Source organism: Pelobates fuscus, chromosome 5 (assembly GCF_036172605.1).
Source record: "Pelobates fuscus isolate aPelFus1 chromosome 5, aPelFus1.pri, whole genome shotgun sequence".
Classification (NCBI taxonomy): domain Eukaryota; kingdom Metazoa; phylum Chordata; class Amphibia; order Anura; family Pelobatidae; genus Pelobates; species Pelobates fuscus.
Window position 1 is genome coordinate 383,341,480 of NC_086321.1, and position 19,453 is coordinate 383,360,932.

General features: G+C 47.2%; 1 protein-coding gene across 2 annotated transcripts in view; it reads left to right on the forward strand.

Moving 5' to 3' along the window:
- Positions 1 to 19,453, forward strand: part of PGS1 (phosphatidylglycerophosphate synthase 1) — a 45,964-nt gene that overhangs the window by 11,440 nt on the left and 15,071 nt on the right. For both annotated transcript variants that reach the window (XM_063456355.1, XM_063456356.1), the window contains exons 2-5: positions 16,451 to 16,649; positions 16,861 to 16,938; positions 18,187 to 18,274; positions 18,504 to 18,693. In XM_063456355.1, coding sequence (XP_063312425.1) covers positions 16,451 to 16,649; positions 16,861 to 16,938; positions 18,187 to 18,274; positions 18,504 to 18,693 — 555 coding nt within the window. The remainder of the gene's footprint in view (positions 1 to 16,450; positions 16,650 to 16,860; positions 16,939 to 18,186; positions 18,275 to 18,503; positions 18,694 to 19,453) is intronic.

The following is a 19,453-nucleotide window of genomic DNA, read 5'->3' on the forward strand; positions in this document are numbered from 1 at the left end:
GTAGGTTTAGCTATGGCGCCATCATTGCCAGCAGTGCTGTTACCTGTGTGACTGTTTATTCTGGGGAACGTGTACACGCATAGCCCTTCTATGTTTGTAACGATGGCTTACAATCCAAGAGGGCCGTGTGTCCCTTAATGTCACAGCCTGTGTTAGCGACAGCCAGCCATTGTTTTGACAGTTGTGACTCCCTTAAAGCTGCCCGAGAATCATGGGAAATGTAGTCCACTAGATGTTTATCATAATGTGAATACTGTGGGGATTTTTCCCCTAGTGTGGTCACTTTTCAGTTTAAACCATAAACCCCCACGCAAGACATGCGTCAGACGGAATCCGTGGCGGAGTCTGACCATTACATCAGCAGTTTGTTTCTTTGCACTTTAAAGATTAGGAGATGGGAAAGCTATGACTCACCTATCTCCCACTACTACTGGGTGCTGTGTAATGTTTTGTCTACTGCTTCCCACACACACATTCCCCTCACCACCATTAAACATGCTTCTTCCAAACAAACTGGGCTTCTAGTTGGATGCCACTTGGCTTCTTGTGATGTCATGGTGGCCTTTAATGTCCTAGTGATTGGATGCTGCGGTGAATGATGTCTTCACTCCCAATCGGTGGAAAGCAATGGTGGCAGCTCCTTCACCCCCCCAGATGAGCAGAATGTGTTGTGGCCTCTTCTAACCCCGATGATGAATGGAAAGCTGTGTTATGGCCACTTTGGAGATTGCCATTTTTTCCCCACATAGAGCACCAGTTTGTAGACTCTGATTCCTGCCGGGGGCTCTGTGCTTCCCGCCAGGTTCTCTGTGCTTCCTGTTGGGGGCTCTATGCTTCCCGCTGGGCACTCAATGCTTCCCGTTGCGGACTCTGTGCTTCCCACCGTGTGCTCTTTGCCGCGGGGGGCTGCCCTATCTGTCTGCTTCCTGTTGGAAGTGAGAGAAGAGGAGGTGGAACTGTCTCACTCAGAATGAATGACACCTGACTTTCCTGTCCTGCTTTATAATGAATACAGAAAGTAGGGGACACAGAGAGAGAGGGTTTATATTGTATTTTATCAGGTATGTGCACGTCAAAGTGAACTTCAGCAGACTGGATGAGTGCTCTAATACTGTTTGCAATCTACCAGCAGGTAATGCCGTATCCAGTAATGTACCTTTACACATTTCATGCCGTTTTTAACTTTCTGTGTTGTTGTTACAAACATATGTTTAGAGACCCTTGTGGGATATGAACACCATCTCAGTGGCCTATCCTATTCTCGGTGGCGTGTCCTATTCTCGGTGGCGTGTCCTATTCTCGGTGGCGTGTCCTATTCTCGGTGGCCTTGCTACATCCTGTTACAAACAGTCCTCGATACTTACTGCATCCCATTACAAACAGTCCTCGATACTTACTGCATCCTGTTACAAACAGTCCTCGATACTTACTGCATCCCATTACAAACAGTCCTCGATACTTGCTGCATCCCGTTGTAAACAGTCCTCGATACTTGCTGCATCCCGTTGTAAGCAGTCCTCGATACTTGCTGCATCCCGTTGTAAGCAGTCCTCGATACTTGCTGCATTCCGTTGTAAGCAGTCCTCGATACTTGCTGCATTCCGTTGTAAGCAGTCCTCGATACTTGCTGCATTCCGTTGTAAACAGTCCTCGATACTTACTGCATCCCATTACAAACAGTCCTCGATACTTGCTGCATCCCGTTGTAAACAGTCCTCGATACTTGCTGCATCCCGTTGTAAGCAGTCCTCGATACTTGCTGCATTCCGTTGTAAACAGTCCTCGATACTTACTGCATCCCATTACAAACAGTCCTCGATACTTGCTGCATCCCGTTGTAAACAGTCCTCGATACTTGCTGCATCCCGTTGTAAACAGTCCTCGATACTTGCTGCATTCCGTTGTAAGCAGTCCTCGATACTTGCTGCATTCCGTTGTAAACAGTCCTCGATACTTACTGCATCCCATTACAAACAGTCCTCGATACTTGCTGCATCCCGTTGTAAACAGTCCTCGATACTTGCTGCATCCCGTTGTAAACAGTCCTCGATACTTGCTGCATCCCGTTGTAAACAGTCCTCGATACTTGCTGCATTCCGTTGTAAGCAGTCCTCGATACTTGCTGCATTCCGTTGTAAGCAGTCCTCGATACTTGCTGCATTCCGTTGTAAGCAGTCCTCGATACTTGCTGCATTCCGTTGTAAGCAGTCCTCGATACTTGCTGCATTCCGTTGTAAACAGTCCTCGATACTTGCTGCATCCCGTTGTAAGCAGTCCTCGATACTTGCTGCATTCCGTTGTAAACAGTCCTCGATACTTACTGCATCCCATTACAAACAGTCCTCGATACTTGCTGCATCCCGTTGTAAACAGTCCTCGATACTTGCTGCATCCCGTTGTAAGCAGTCCTCGATACTTGCTGCATTCCGTTGTAAACAGTCCTCGATACTTACTGCATCCCATTACAAACAGTCCTCGATACTTGCTGCATCCCGTTGTAAACAGTCCTCGATACTTGCTGCATCCCGTTGTAAACAGTCCTCGATACTTGCTGCATTCCGTTGTAAGCAGTCCTCGATACTTGCTGCATTCCGTTGTAAACAGTCCTCGATACTTACTGCATCCCATTACAAACAGTCCTCGATACTTGCTGCATCCCGTTGTAAACAGTCCTCGATACTTGCTGCATCCCGTTGTAAGCAGTCTTGTATAAACTCACTGCATCAGTTACTCTCGCGGTCCTCATTAATTCTCCCATTACACTTGCTGTCCTCTGTAATTACGGTCTCCATGACATTCATGATCTTTTATTCTTGCTGTTCTAATTCTTCTGTACTTTTTGCTGTTACGCCTGTTTGACTGTCTTCCTTAACACCTACAGGACCAGTCATAGGTAAATCTCTAACTTTGACAGTCCTGGAGGAGCTATAGTGAGACAGTTGAAATCATTTTATCTCTCCATTAAAAGTGTTGGTCAGGATCAATTATTAAGAGAAGATATCAACTGGCAAGCAAATCAAAATGTAATCTTCCTAAACCTTATCTTTGATTCTTAAAACATTGTATTGTTTTGAAACACAATCAACAAAGGGTGATAAGATGTGACATTTTGGGCTTGTGAAAGAAGAATAGTAAGTTCAGTCATATGTGGAAGTTAATTCCAAGAATAGAAGGCTTGAAATCGCAACTGTATGCAAATAGACACTTCAAGCACACACCGTACTCTCACTCCGAGTAGTATGACGGTTTCCTATAAATCATGGTCTTGCATAGGTTTCCAGACATTCTTTGCAAGTCCCAGCCCTTGCCAATATTGAATCCTGCGAGGAGATATGGCTATCAGTCTCTGATTGCCCATTCATGATATTTTAGAGGTTTTAGAACAGGTTTAGATTAATTGTTTGACTTAACTGGTTATATAGCAATCCTCAGAAAATGAGTTCTGACATTAAACGTTCATTTATTTCAAAGGTAAGTAAATGAACACTGTAGTAATATGCCGAAAGTCCAATAAAGCCATTCAGAGAAGTAACATGGCGTAATCTGGCCGAGTCCTCACTGTAGTGACGTTTAGAGGTTCTTACTCAGGAACTAAATTTAAATGAAGGAAGCCGTTGATCAGGTTGGACAGATTAGTCTCATTCTCCATCTTTTTATTTTAATTTTAAGTGGGGTAACAGTTGGATTTGAGGGTGCATTTTTTTTTTTGTCAATCTTTCTTTATTAAAGGCATATAGGATGGGGTACAGAAGAAAAGCAAGGGAAATGTACGAGTATTTAACAGCATAGGATTGATACATCATGTGGCAAAATTATATAACATTTCCAGGATAGTGATGCCTCATTTTTAAATTTTTTGCGAGTCTAGATCAAGGGAAAATACAGCGATAGTGTTAAAGCAGTACCTTTCTAGTATAGTGATGTCTCGTGTTAACTTGGGATGCATGTTTAACTATAGTGTGGGTACATCAGGGCTTAGAGTATGCTATTCTCACGACCTCACAGTCAGTGTGAAATTAGTGTGTTGGGTAGTTAGTCAGCCCCGTTCTTCTAGGTTATATGTTAACAGTGCATGGATGAGGTACCTAGTCATCCAACCAGCCCATATTATGGTCTAACGTCCGGGCAGCTCGCAGCGACCCTATCAAGTAGTAACAGGCTAAAGAGATGCTAGGCCGACAGGACCAGACTGAAGTTGGCTAAACAAGGGGTTTAATGTGCAGTGATAACCACGGACGGTCCATGTGGGATCAAAACATAAGTAACTGGAAAGACATGTAGTAGTGTAGCTAACATTCTTTAGCGACAGCTTAACCTTATTGCTAGGATAAGGAAAAAAAAAACATTTTGATCAGTGTCTAACACACCGAGCGTACTCCAGGAGTGTGAGGGTCAGCGATTGGAGCGTTTGCCAAGCTTAACATGTATTAGGCATTCAAGTATGAACAGTGTGAGCTATTCAAACCCTTACGAAACAAAGCATGTCCATTAAAGAGTCACAGCAGCGAGTCCAGCGGTATCAGGGTTCATTAGCGTGCAGATAGCTATGCAGCAAGTCCAGTGGGACGCTTATGCCAGATAGGGGGGTTCGTGTTGCATAGTCATGGGCCATTCCGGTCTTGTCCCCAGAGATTCTCAGCCTGCAGTGGGGCTTTGGGGCAGCGGGATCTCGATTAGCCGATCCCTCTGCTGGGGAAGGCTGCTGCGTGGACTGGGGTAGTCCGTTGGGGAGTTGAGTGGTGCGGGCTTGTGTGGGCCGCCATCCAGCCCCAGGTCGGAGTGAAGGCCTGTACCTGCGGTCCGCAGACTCGGTGTCTCAGTGAGGCCGGATCTCCCCTTCGTCGGGCGCTGCGTGAAGCCTGGGTGTTACGTCGCCGCCAGCGGCGGTCAAGCTTCCGGCGATGCGGTAGGTACCTTGGAGGCTTACTCCTTGTGGCCTTCGGCCTGGGAAGGTGTTTGGCGCGGTCTGTGTAGACTGTATCGTGCGGCTTACCACGTGGTGGCCCCCTTGAGGGTGCATTTGGTGCCAGGCTTTGTACCTCAGTTGTCCATATATTGGTTCACGCCAGCCTTCCACCTCCTGCTCCTACTGATCCAATGACCCCCCCCCCCACCGGGCAGAGCTAGCCCTATCAGTGGATGCCCACATCATTAGTTCTTTGCCAGCAGCTCAGACTACGTGGTTTACCTGACAGAGGCTCCTGGACACTGAGGAGAGTTGAATGAATTTGAAGAATGAGCCTTTGAGCTAATTTCACAAAGGAAGAATGAATTCCTTTTACATTATTTGTGTCACTTTCAAAAATAAAATTGCACATCACAATTGTAGACAATAAAATGTACATTATTAGCATTATTATCAACATTTATATAGCGCCAGCATATTCCACAGTGCCTTACAGTTATAGAAATTGGATGTTTAGAGGTACAGAGGGCAACGCTTCCAATCTGTGATCGTTTGAGTTCGGGAGATAGCCAGGCAGTACAAGGTGCTAGCAGCTATATTCTAATTGCATTTAATTGTGAAAATCCGCCACTATAGAGGATTAATTACAGCTATGGCGATAAGTCACATGCCGGGATGCAAGCGTCCAAATTATTATTATTTTTTTATTTTTATTTTTTTTAATTCTTTATTTTATTTGCACAGTGTAACAAATTGGCTTGAAAAGCCACGATAGCTGTAACAATCAACACAAAACAATTACATGGCTATAGCTTGTATATGGTTATATAACGTTGTCCTGCAGACCTACATGAAGTGGAGTACGTAGTGTTGAGACGAAGGCCATACCTTCGTAGGTGTGCTCGGCCTGCCTTAAATGCATACCGGCGCTAAGGTGTGGTGGTGAACCACTTTATGTGTGTAGTGTGGACGGTAGCATTATAAGCGTTGTGCGGAAGGAGTGAAACTCGTGTCTGACGACATGGTAATTATTGGTAAGTACCCTATAACCCTGGGTGGGGCTGTACCAGTGGCCTGTTCTCTGTTAGTGACTAGTGTGCGGTGCCCTTTGGCATCTGGTGCTGTGGGAGTGAAAGCATATCTCAGCCCATATGTTGAGAGGGTAGGTGCGCATTGCGCTTTGTAAGTCGGTCTCGCTTAGGCCTAAGGTAGGGCCGGGCGGTAAAAGATGAATCTACCTTAAACCTGGAGGGAAGGGAGGCTGATAACAGTGCCTACCAAGCAGATATATAAATGAGAGGATAAAAAAGAAAAGAAAAACAACAACAGAAATAATTTGTAAGTCAACTTGTGTTATATCTAACGTTATGCTGGGAAGTCCATATAGATGCGGTCACAGTCCCATATTCGGCCTTCTGGTCCCCTCAGGTCGTGACAGCTGCATAGTTCGCGGCAGTGAGCTCTCGGGGAACAAATGGGAGCGACGTTGCTGGGTCACCCATCTCAGATGGTGCTGTGGTCGGTCTTTGCCCTCTTGATGGTAAGGAGTCCTTTCGCAGGCCCAACGTGGGCAGAAGGTCGCGTGCACCCTGCATGTCTTGAACGTGTATTGGCTGTTTTCGTGGCTTACTTGTAGCGCATGTGGGCTCCTCCATTTGTAGGTGATAGCTTGTGTGCGAAGCAGGGAAGTGAAGGGTTGGAGAGAGCGGCGCCAGGCCATTGTGGACCGTGACAGGTCTGTATAAAATGAGAGCGACATGCCCTCAAACATGTAGGGGGTCTGGTTTCTGGCTGCGTTCATCACTGCCATTTTATCTTTGTTGCTGGGGAGACGCACTATTATGTCCCTGGGTAGGGTATCTGAGGCTCTGGCTGGCCGTGGGAGGCGAAATATCCCCTCTGGGGTTACCTGTTTGGCATACTTAGGTGGAAGGAGGGCTGTGAGGAGCCGTCGTATAAGGTGAGGCAATTCAGCTTCCGGTGTTTCCTCCGCTATGCCCCTGATCTTTATGTTCTTGCTTCTTCTTTGGTCTTCCAGTGCGGCAAATTGTTTTTCAAATTGTAAATTCTGTCTCTGCAGCTCAGAGACCTTTTGTTGTAGCTGCTGTGTGTGTCTGGCGTTCTGGGTCGCGCCGTGTTCTAGGGCGCCCATGCGGCCTGTCAGGCCTTGTAGGTCTGTTCGGATCTGGGCCATGTCTGCCTGCAGAGCGAGTTGTACCCCAGCGAGCAGTTCTTTCAGCACCGCCGTGGTGACTGGGGTGGTATCGGCTTGTGGGGGAGACTGGCGAGGGTTCTGTGGGGCAGTATTGGTATCTACCTCCGGTCCGGTCGCGAGGTCGTCCGAGAAGTCAGAATACTCATCCGGAAAGGCGGCCATGCCTGTGACTGCACAGGGGTTGTAAATGAGATGGAGAACCACCCAGGGGATCCTGTACTGGACTCAAGCTGCGCGATGTAAGGGATAGAGTAAGTGCATGTGTAAGGTAGTAGAGGAGAACAGAATTAGAACAAGATACGGCTACAAAGCACTAAAATATTGCGAGGTACTCTGCCAGGATAAGCGACCCTGTCAGTGCCAACAGCTCAGCCAATTCACGTAGCATCCAGGCTCAGTTCAGACTGGTATAGGGGATTTTGCATTTCTTCCCGGCTGCTGCAATGTGCCGCATCCCTCTGGCCGCGGAGTCCATAGGCCTCTCTTCCCACAGCCAGGGCAACGCCTTGAGATCCTGGGCGATCATGTATCCTCCAGGTGTCTGGACGGTGGCATCCAAATCTCTTAAACGAACACCCACTTGCATTGCATTCTGGAAGTCAATGTGAGTTCAGTATCTCGCATTGCAGATAGCAGGAGACAAGAGTCCGGAATTTTTTTTTCTAGATAATGGCACGTCCATGATGCGTAAATGTCCTGCCTTGCTTCCCCTGGGTGATGATCCCCAGAACTACAACTCACATGATATTTTGCCAGCCTCACAGTGACCCTGTCTGTACAGTTATGGGCATTGTAATTTAAAGTCTCTACTTTAATATCTGGATAGCAGTTTATTATCTTTGATTCCACTCTTTGTCAAGCAGCATAGACTCCCAATCTCTGTCACAGGATTGATGACTCTTTCAGTAGAATGTCTCTATCTACACGCTCTCACACTCATCGTCCGGCAATCTGGAGAGTTACCCACTGGTCTGGTATAGATTTGTAAAGCCAGTGGCTATTTGCTGGGCCCTATGCATAGAGTAAACATCCTTATTCTATTTATTGTTATTATAATTCATAGAGCTCCAACATATTCCACAGCGCTTTTCAATAATAAAACATCTACTAGAGCAATGACTTCACTTTAACAAAGCTTCATTATTCAATAGAGTGGTTTGGGGGGGAGGAGGGTATAGCTGGTGGGAAACATGAAGATCCAGAAGTGCAACAGTTGGATGGGGGTATAGCTGGTGGTAAACTTTTAAGATCAGGAAGTGGAGTGGTTGGGTGGGGGTATAGCTGGTGGGAAACATGAAGATCAGGAAGTGCAGCAGTTGGGTGGGGGTATAGCTGGTGGTAAATATTAAGATCAGGAAGTGGAGCGGTTGGGTTGGGGTATAGCTGGTGGTAAATATTTAGATCAGGAAGTGGAGCGGTTGGGTTGGGGTATAGCTGGTGGGAAACATGAAGATCAGGAAGTGGAGCGGTTGGGTGGGGGTATAGCTGGTGGGAAACGTGAAGATCAGGAAGTGAAGCGGTTGGGGTGTAGCTGGTGGGAAACATGAAAATCAGGAAGTGGAGGGGTTAGGTGGTGATATAGCTGGTGGTAAACATGAAGATCAGGAAGTTGAGTGATTTATTGGGTGTTTAGCTAGTGGGAGACTTGAAAATAAAGGAAGTGGGTGGTTGGGTGGGGTTATAGCTGGTGGTAAACATAAAGATCAGGAAGTGGAGCGGTTGGGTGGGGGTATAGCTGGTGGTAAACATAAAGATCAGGAAGTGGAGCGGTTGGGTGGGGGTATAGCTGGTGGTAAATATTTAGATCAGGAAGTGGAGCGGTTGGGTTGGGGTATAGCTGGTGGGAAACATGAAGATCAGGAAGTGGAGCGGTTACATAGTTACATAGCTGAAAAGAGACTTGCGTCCATCAAGTTCAGCCTTCCTCACATATGTTTTTTGCTGTTGATCCAAAAGAAGGCAAAAAAAACCTAGTTTAAAGCACTTCCAATTTTGCAACAAGCTAAGAAAAAAATTCCTTCTTGACCCCAGAATGGCAGTCAGATTTATCCTTGGATCAAGCAGTTATTACCCTACATTGAAAGATTATATCCTTGAATATTCTGTTTTTGCAAGTATGCATCTAGGAGCTGTTTGAACATCTGTATGGACTCTGATAAAACCACTTCTTCAGGCAGATAATTCCACATCCTGATTGTTCTTACAGTAAAAAAACCTTTCCTTTGCCTTAGATGAAATCTTCTTTCTTCTAGTCTAAACGCATGACCTCGTGTCCTATGTAAAGTCCGGTTTGTGAATAGATTTCCACAGAATGGTTTGTATTGGCCTCGAATATATTTGTATAATGTTATCATATCCCCTCTCAGGCGACGTTTTTCTAAACTAAATAGGTTTAAATTTGTTAACCTTTCTTCATAGCTGATATGTTCCATTCCTTTTATTAATTTTGTAGCCCGCCTCTGCACTTTTTCTAGTGCCGTAATATCCTTCTTTAGAACAGGTGCCCAAAATTGCACAGCATATTCAATGTGTGGTCTTACCAGTGATTTATAAAGAGGCAAAATGATATTCTCGTCCCGAGAATGAATGCCCTTTTTCATGCATGACAATACCCTACTGGCCTTGGCCACTGCTGATTGACATTGCACATTGTTGCATAGTTTGTTGTCTATAACAATTCCCAAGTCCTTTTCGTGTGTTGTTATCCCTAATTCGCTTCCATTAAGGGTATACGTTGCTTGTGTATTCTTTACGCCGAAGTGCATAACTTTGCATTTTTCAACATTAAATTTCATCTGCCATTTGAGTGCCCAGTCCTCCAGTCTATCTAAATCCCTCTGCAGCAAAGTAATATCTTGCTCACATTGTATTGGTGGGGGTATAGCTGGTGGGAAACGTGAAGATCAGGAAGTGGAGCGGTTGGGTTGGGGTGTAGCTGGTGGGAAACATGAAAATCAGGAAGTGGAGGGGTTAGGTGGTGATATAGCTGGTGGTAAACATGAAGATCAGGAAGTTGAGTGATTTATTGGGTGTTTAGCTAGTGGGAGACTTGAAAATAAAGGAAGTGGGTTGGACGGGGGTATTGCTGGTGAGAGACTTATGAAGATCAGGAAATGGGTGGAACTCTGAACTGGAGTTCCTTTTTTGTGGAATGCCTGGCACACGGATCTGGAGTTCCATTATCTGGATTGCCTGGCACACACAGCTGGAGTTCCATTATCTGGATTGCCTGGCACACACGGAGCTGGAGTTCCACTATCTGGATTGCCTGGCACACGGATCTGGAGTTCCACTATCTGGATTGCCTGGCACACGGATCTGGAGTTCCATTATCTGGATTGCCTGGCACACACAGCTGGAGTTCCACTATCTGGATTGCCTGGCACACACAGCTGGAGTTCCATTATCTGGATTGCCTGGCACACGGATCTGGAGTTCCATTATCTGGATTGCCTGGCACACGGATCTGGAGTTCCATTATCTGGATTGCCTGGCACACACAGCTGGAGTTCCACTATCTGGATTGCCTGGCACACACAGCTGGAGTTCCACTATCTGGATTGCCTGGCACACACAGCTGGAGTTCCACTATCTGGATTGCCTGGCACACACAGCTGGAGTTCCACTATCTGGATTGCCTGGCACACACGGCTGGAGTTCCACTATCTGGATTGCCTGGCACACACGGCTGGAGTTCCACTATCTGGATTGCCTGGCACACACAGCTGGAGTTCCACTATCTGGATTGCCTGGCACACACAGCTGCAGTTCCATTATCTGGATTGCCTGGCACACACAGCTGGAGTTCCATTATCTGGATTGCCTGGCACACACAGCTGGAGTTCCACTATCTGGATTGCCTGGCACACACAGCTGGAGTTCCATTATCTGAATTGCCTGGCACACACAGCTGGAGTTCCATTATCTGGATTGCCTGGCACACACAGCTGGAGTTCCACTATCTGGATTGCCTGGCACACACAGCTGGAGTTCCATTATCTGAATTGCCTGGCACACACAGCTGGAGTTCCATTATCTGGATTGCCTGGCACACACAGCTGGAGTTCCTGGTTGTACCATACATGGCTGGGTACATATAATGTTTAGATAGCTGTATATGTCTGTCTCTGCCAGTGGTGCGCCTTTGTGTCAAGTTGTCCTGTATTGTGTAGTTGTCTGGAATGACTGGTTTCCCGTGTTTCTGGCAGTCTTGCATGTAAAGATGCATGGGATATATTGAGAAATTCCTGTTTTAGTTAGTGACTCACCCCTTGTTACATTAACATGGCATTAACAAACTGCAGCTTCTGGGAATCCTGGCTTTGTTATAAGAAACCCTCCACGAAGCTCTTCTCTCATGAATCAGACAGTTGAATTTTTTTTCCAGCAATCGTCAATGATTCCTGTTTGTATTATAACCACTCTCTGTCCTTCCCCCCCGAACCAGCCATGTGTCGTCGTCCCCCCCAAACCAGCCATGTCCTCCCCCCCCGATCCCCGAATCAGCCATGTCCCCCCCGAACCAGCCATGTCCTCTTTCTCCCCCCCCCCTGAACCAGACATTCCCCCCCCTGAACCAGACATTCCCCCCCCTGAACCAGACATTCCCCCCCCTGAACCAGACATTCCCCCCCCTGAACCAGACATTCCCCCCCCTGAACCAGACATTCCCCCCCCTGAACCAGCCATGTCCCCCCCCCCGAACCAGCCATGTCCTCCCCCCCCCCCGAACCAGCCATGTCCTCCCCCCCCCCCGAACCAGCCATGTCCTCCCCCCCCCCCGAACCAGCCATGTCCTCCCCCCCCCCCGAACCAGCCATGTCCTCCCCCCCCGAACCAGCCATGTCCTCCCCCCCCGAACCAGCCATGTCCTCCCCCCCCGAACCAGCCATGTCCTCCCCCCCCCAACCAGCCATGTCCTTCCCCCCCCCCGAACCAGCCATGTCCTCTCCCCCCCCCCGAACCAGCCATGTCCTCCTCCCCCCCCCGAACCAGCCATGTCCTCCCCCCCCGAACCAGCCATGTCCTCCCCCCCCGAACCAGCCATGTCCTCCCCCCCCGAACCAGCCATGTCCTCCCCCCCCGAACCAGCCATGTCCTCCCCGAACCAGCCATGTCCTCCCCCCCCCGAACCAGCCATGTGTTCCCCCCCCGAACCAGCCATGTGTTCCCCCCCCGAACCAGCCATGTGTTCCCCCCCCGAACCAGCCATGTGTTCCCCCCCCGAACCAGCCATGTGTTCCCCCCCCCGAACCAGCCATGTCCTCCCCCCCCCCGAACCAGCCATGTCCTCCCCCCCCCCCGAACCAGCCATGTCCCCCCCCCCCCCCCGAACCAGCCATGTCCTCCCCCCCCCGAACCAGCCATGTCCTCCCCCCCCGAACCAGCCATGTCCTCCCCCCCCGAACCAGCCATGTCCTCCCCCCCGAACCAGCCATGTCCTCCCCCCCGAACCAGCCATGTCCTCCCCCCCCGAACCAGCCATGTCCTCCCCCCCCCCCCGAACCAGCCATGTCCTCCCCCCCCCGAACCAGCCATGTCCCCCCCCCCGAACCAGCCATGTCCCCCCCCCCGAACCAGCCATGTCCCCCCCCCGAACCAGCCATGTCCTCTCCCCCCCCCTGCCTGAACCAGCCATGTCTCCTCTCCCCCCCCCCCCCTCGTGAGCTTGGAGCATTGCCGCGGTTAACACACACACACTATGCATCCACTACACAAACACACACACACTAGCCAATAAATGTGACTCTGCTCAGTATTGCAATGTTTCAGTGGAGCTTCTCGCAGTAGGGATGGCAGTAATGAACGGCTGGCAGGACTGTAAGTAAGCTGTCAAACCGCCATCAAAGTGGTTATGGTGCTTGGAGAGTTTCTCGAAACAAAGTAGTGATGAATGTAAAAGCTACGTTCTTGTCACAGAAAGCCCGCCGCTCTGACAGTGGCCAATATGATGGCAGGAAATTTGAGAACCAAAATGGAGTAAGAAATAAAGACGGAAGACACCGTAAGGAATATTTTGGAGCAAATAATGAAGCACAAATTAAAAAGCTTAAAAAGTGAACATAACACTTTTCATACATAAACCGCCAAAGAGTCCTAATTTATCACTATTAATGAGCGTCTCTACATTGATGGAACGTGCCGGCCGTCTTTACGTTTTGGGGCGTGTGGGTGAGTGAGCTGTATATGTCTGCTGTTTTATGTCTGTTTCAAAATGACATCATAAAACCACAGCATTAACCATATTGTGCAAGTACAGAGTGCACGCCATCTTTAGTTATTTCTAATTCATTTCTATTTCTCTGAGAATTGGCCAATATTAGAACAGGAGGTCACACTTCTCCGTCGGGTTCCTCCTTTCTGCCAAGTTTCAGTGAGCTACTTACAGTTCTGCAAGTCGTTTTCAATGGGTGCTAGAAAACTTTGGGACTTCCCAGGGCCTTCTACTCAATTCCTCTCCATGGGGATTTTATCGCCTGTCCCACACACCTTACTGTTTGCAGAGAAACTCCCGGCTATTTGTAGAGTTTGTGGTGGGAAATGGTCCTGTTGGCTAATGTACTGTTACTAAGGCCTCAGCATGACGTGTTAAATAGCCGGTATTACAGCAATTACAGTAAAAGGAGCATTCTCTGAGTATGTCTCTGTCTGATACAATAAGAGTCGCTGAGTACAATCATCTGCTGGATTGAGAGCTCATCACATGCTCACACAGTGCCTCACCTCCGACTTCATGTGTTGACTGAATAGGCACCAATAACATGGTCTGTACCACCTTAGCTGGAAGGTTGTTCCAAGCATCTAACACCGCTTTCATTAAAGTGTTTCTAGATCCTATGGCCTTGCTGTCTGTGGTCTGATCAATGTATACAGTGAGCATGCACTCTGTGAATCTAGTGATGTCCATGATGTAATGCGCATGCATGTGTGGCGCTAGCGCTGAGAAATCTTGCATTGACTTCCGTTGTTCTGTGCCTGCAGATACTCTGATATTTCCTGACACCTTCAGCTGCCTGTTTCGGGGGACAGTCCATATAACGGAGTACTTTTGTATGTAGGACATCTCCCGTGATACCTTTTAAGAAATATGATGCTTTATCTTGCCTTCGAGAGCTTGAAAACATAAGTCATGCAGGTGCTTAGACTAGAGTATTGCTTTACGTTTTTTTTATTTTTTTTATTTAAACGTTTGTGTTTTGTTTGATTTGGGACAGGGTGTGTATGCGTTGCAATCAGCAGACAAATGCTTCTTATCAAGCTGTGCGTGGAGACGCCAGACATGAAACCTCTGGAAATCAAACGGATTTTCTGCTAGTGGCTGTTAACCCTGCATGTTCTGTTACAAATGTAAACATTGCCTTTTCCTAGAAATGGTTTTACATTGTCCCAAAAATGGATAGCGTCTGTGCACCAAAACCACTTCATTAAGATGAATGTGCCTTTTAAGAGTAGCTAACTGAACAAAATAAAAGAATTAAAAATGTCTATTTCTGAAACGTGAAGATATTGTGCATTGTGCATGGTGTAAGGCTTGGGGCAGGAGGCCTGGCGAGTTTGTTTTCCGGTTCAGAAACCTTGCAGACATTTTAACTGAACCATTCTTAAACAGCCTCGTTATCTTCTAAAATGCCCATAGTGCAAGTGGCCATACCAGACCACAGGCTGGGGTTTATTTACTAGAAGTCAGTTGAGAAAAAAAAAAAAATCAAAATAGCAGAGTTAATAACGTTTATTCACTAAACAATGAATCTGTAAAAATCTAGGCTTAAATAGCTGGGAGTGTTCCCTAACCTAGTAATAGTGGCAGCCGGTCTAGCTTAGCCTGCAATTGTGCTGGCTGTTTAGCGAGTAAACCCCTGCTTGCTCGTTCCAGATAACAAGCAGCTGTTCTGTGACTTCCCGTCAGGTGCTTTACTTCTGACAGACATGTGATACTGCACTCCGGGCTGCATGGGGACTGCAGGAACGACACACTCAATGCTGAATTCTTAAACTCATTAAACACATGATCTATCCACCTCCATCTTATATGTGTCAAATATTACACTTTATTTGTGCTGAAAGGATACCACAGAGTGGATTTATACATAAATTGCATTCAATTCACGTAATGAAAATAAATAGGAACGTCCAGAACTAATCTCCAACTCCCAACTGCAATATTATCTCAAGGAAAAGGCAATAAGAAAGTGTAAATAAATGGTTTGTGGCTGCTGGGCCAGTATAACTCAATTACTGGCTCTCAGAGCATCCAATAAGAAAAAACGTAACACAATTGAGGACATTACTGCACTTAATTATCTTCTGATTTAGTTCTAGCAATCCCCAGGATCTGGGAAAGGTCTCTGACAGTCCTGGTACCCTCATGGTTTGTTTTGTCTGCACTAGACGTGGGATAGGGTGGATGTGTTCTTTGCTATATGTCAGTACGTGTTTACTTGGAGTGTCCCTTTAATAAACGCCTGCAGTTTGTTCCCATTAGCATCCTCCGTGCCGATGCCAGGCCAGTGGCAGCTCTCACCATGCCGGGCACAGTGCACTGAGAATGCCCGTTACCACCTTGCCCTCCACTCATTCAGTTTCAATTTCTCCCATGGATTTTATGTTCTTTTGTTTTCTTTTTCTCCATTCGAGAAGAACTTCTGTTTTAGACTGAAATGGATCATTTCCCTGAAACAATTAAGATAAACTTTCAGACGGAATTAAAAATGAAACTGACAGTCTCAGGTTGCTCATACGGAATGCGTCTATATTTACAGGTTTCTGTACGCTGACGGAACTGAAAATACCTTTGAAAATGCCTTTTTTTTGTGTAACTGAGGGCGGTTGTGTTTCTTTACATTGATGTCCTGAGTGAAAGTGGAGGTTTTGGTTTTATATTCTAGTAATATGGGCAATGGTTCCAGTGGTCTGCCAGAAAGCACACAGGCTTTTCCATCTGACTAGTTAGATCAGTGATGATTTATTTTGCGATGTTCATTTCATAATGTCCAGCCGTCTTCACATCATTGGAAGTCTGCCTGAGAAAGATCTGGTGATTGAATAACCCGTCCTTAGAAAGGAGAGCCGCCCCCACCTATAGACTGACACAATTATAATGTACTCTCCCGTTTACCTTTCTGTTGTCAGCTCTTACCCGAGCATTGTGGGAGCTGCAGTCCTTAGCAACACTAGGCACCCCTTATGTAGACTTATCACCACCATAAAGAGAATAATAAGCTCCAGGAGCAATGGGTTGTAGTTTTCTTAGCGGAGGGCAAGCTCTCTGTTCTTTATTTTTTGCGTCAGATTACACTGCAACCTGTTTGTGAATTTCTTACTTTCTATAGGACTCCGCTGTTCCTCTTGGCCCCACTACTGGCCCCCAGTACTCCTCAGATTGCATCCCAACGTCCCCCTGTGAACGGTGTTTGTCCTCGAGGGGCTCATCGGTTCCAGTGGATTGGGAATCTGGTTCCAGAGTTTGGTATCTCCAGTTCGAGTGTAAAGGTTCTTCATACCCCAGATGAGTTCTACCAGGTCATGAAGGTAAGAAAGACCTCAGCGTGGCATAGAAAATGATCACTAGTTATTAGGATTTTGTGTTCTTGTGTTTTCTGATCAATATGTTAGAGATAGGAAAGAAACCATACAATCAGATAACTATGGACTATCCATTCTTTGTTTCCTATCCTAACCACCCATTCAGAGCTCGTTGTTGCCCACATCTCATACTTGCTTTCTTTCCCTTTTATCTCAGGCCCAGATTAAAAAGGCCAAGAAGCGCATCATAATGGCATCACTTTACCTGGGGACAGGTCATTTGGAGCAAGAGCTGGTGAGCAGCACGTGGGGGGGTGAAATGTAACCCAGGTCAGTGGTTCCCATATCTGTTACAAGACACCCCAACAGTCAAGTATTTATTCATTTCTCCTATGGTGTAATGACAACCTACACTTTGATGTGCAGTGAGGACTGGGTTTGGGACCAATGAACAGGCAGTAGGAGTGCATGTATTCATGTGGAATGCACTGTAATATGATGATCATGGGTGAAACTATAAAATTTACTTTTCAGAACTCCACGGAGGCCTCTCCCATGGGAGGAGGAGTTAACTGTCCAATATGTAAGCTTCCAATGAGAGGATGAGCTCACTGTCCAAAATGTAACCCTCCCAGGGGAAGGAGGAGCTCACTGTCCAATATGTAAGCCTCCCAGGGACGGAGGAGCTTACTGTCCAATATGTAACCCTCCCAGGGGAGGAGGAGCTTACTGTCCGATATGTAACCCTCCCAGAGGAGGAGGAGCTCACTGTCCGATATGTAACCCTCCCAGGGGAGGAGGAGCAGCTCACTGTCCGATATGTAACCCTCCCAGGGGAGGAGGAGCAGCTCACTGTCCGATATGTAACCCTCCCAGGGAAGGAGGAGCTCACTGTCCGATATGTAACCCTCCCATGGAAGGAGGAGCTCACTGTCCGATATGTAACCCTCCCAGGGAAGGAGAAGCTCACTGTCCGATATGTAACCCTCCCAGGGAAGGAGAAGCTCACTGTCCGATATGTAACCCTCCCAGGGAAGGAGAAGCTCACTGTCCGATATGTAACCCTCCCAGGGAAGGAGAAGCTCACTGTCCGATATGTAACCCTCCCAGGGAAGGAGAAGCTCACGGTCTATGTAACCCTCCCAGGGAAGGAGAAGCTCACTGTCCGATATGTAACCCTCCCAGGGAAGGAGAAGCTCACTGTCCGATATGTAACCCTCCCAGGGAAGGAGAAGCTCACTGTCCGATATGTAACCCTCCCAGGGAAGGAGGAGCTCATTGTCCGATATGTAACCCTCCCAAGGGAGGAGGAGCTCACTGTCAGATATGTAACCTTCCCATAGGAGGTGGAGCTCACTGTTCGATATGTAACCTTCCCATGGGAGGTGGAGCTTGCTGTCGGATATGGAATATTCATGTCTTTATAGGGGTTCCCCACGTGCCAGGCTGATCTGGCATTCTTAGATTCTGTCCTGAAGTGTTTTATTTACAGCTTATTGATTATGATGCTGACATATGTCCTCACTTCTGTCTCCCCTCTCAGGTTGATTCCATAGAGGAAACACTTCGCTGCCCAGAGTCGTGTGATTTGCGGGTATCCATCTTGCTGGACTTCACCAGAGGATCTCGTGGTCAGTGGCAGTCCTGGAACAGGTTGTGACCCCTCCTCTGATGTGATAGCAGGGAGCTGGGAAGTCAGATGGTAATTACCGAGACACTCTCTCTTCACATAAGAGGACGGTGATGCACAGCCTGACAAAATAAAACAAAAAAACGCTTAAAATTCTCAGTAATCTTTGATTCCTGTAGTGACAGGACAATCATTTTTTTTTTCCCCTCATCATGTTTCCTCTTCCCCAGGCAGGAAGAACTCGCGCACCATGTTACTTCCTTTGCTCCGTAGATTCCCAGAACGTGTTCGTGTCTCCCTTTTCCACACGCCAAACCTTCGTGGCCTGCTGCGCCTGCTCACTCCGGAGAGATTCAATGAGACCATTGGCCTACAGCACATGAAGATCTATCTATTTGATGACACGGTCATTTTAAGTGGGTGGGTGGATAGCTTTGTACATGTGATACGGCTGCTTGCTTGTCTTCCTGTTGGGGCAGTCGCTGTGGTGGGTCCATCACAGGGTGGGCGCTTACTTTGGGCTCACTTACAGCGTCCAGCACTAATGGGGTTAGGTTGGCCTTGTAGGAAATGTACTCCCAGCATGCATCTCAAATCTTCTCTCGGATTGGCTGCTATATTTCTGTTCACTGTATTAAATCAGTGCATGGGGTGGAGTGGCAGCCATGGGCCCCATTGTTATTTTATGCTCTATTGATGTATTTGGTGTAAGGTTGTGAGTGGATAACGGACTTGCTCAGCTAAGATTAGATGAAATAGTTTGCACCTAATTTGTGCAAAATCAGTGTAAACTTTCCAGCACTGTTCCCTCTCAGTGGGTGGTGCCCAGCATGGACATTACTTGGAAATGGATATTACTGAGCACAGCACTCTGAATAAAAGGTACTGCGGGCAGACTGCAGGGTGGGATTAATAGGAACTCTTTCCCAGTAACTGTATCACTGCTACGCTGCACACAGACATACTGCTTGAAGGGAACATTATTTAATGAATAAACACAGGCTGAGTTAATCACTAAAGGGAATTTAAATTAGAAGCCCAAACTAGTGGAACTAAAAGCATAGCCAACTTGGAGAATGTGTACAGTTCGGCTATTTTGACCTGACATTTCTCGACGATTCTTACCTTGGTGAATAAAGCTGTTAGTGTGTGTTAGTAAAATATTAATTTCTTATAATCC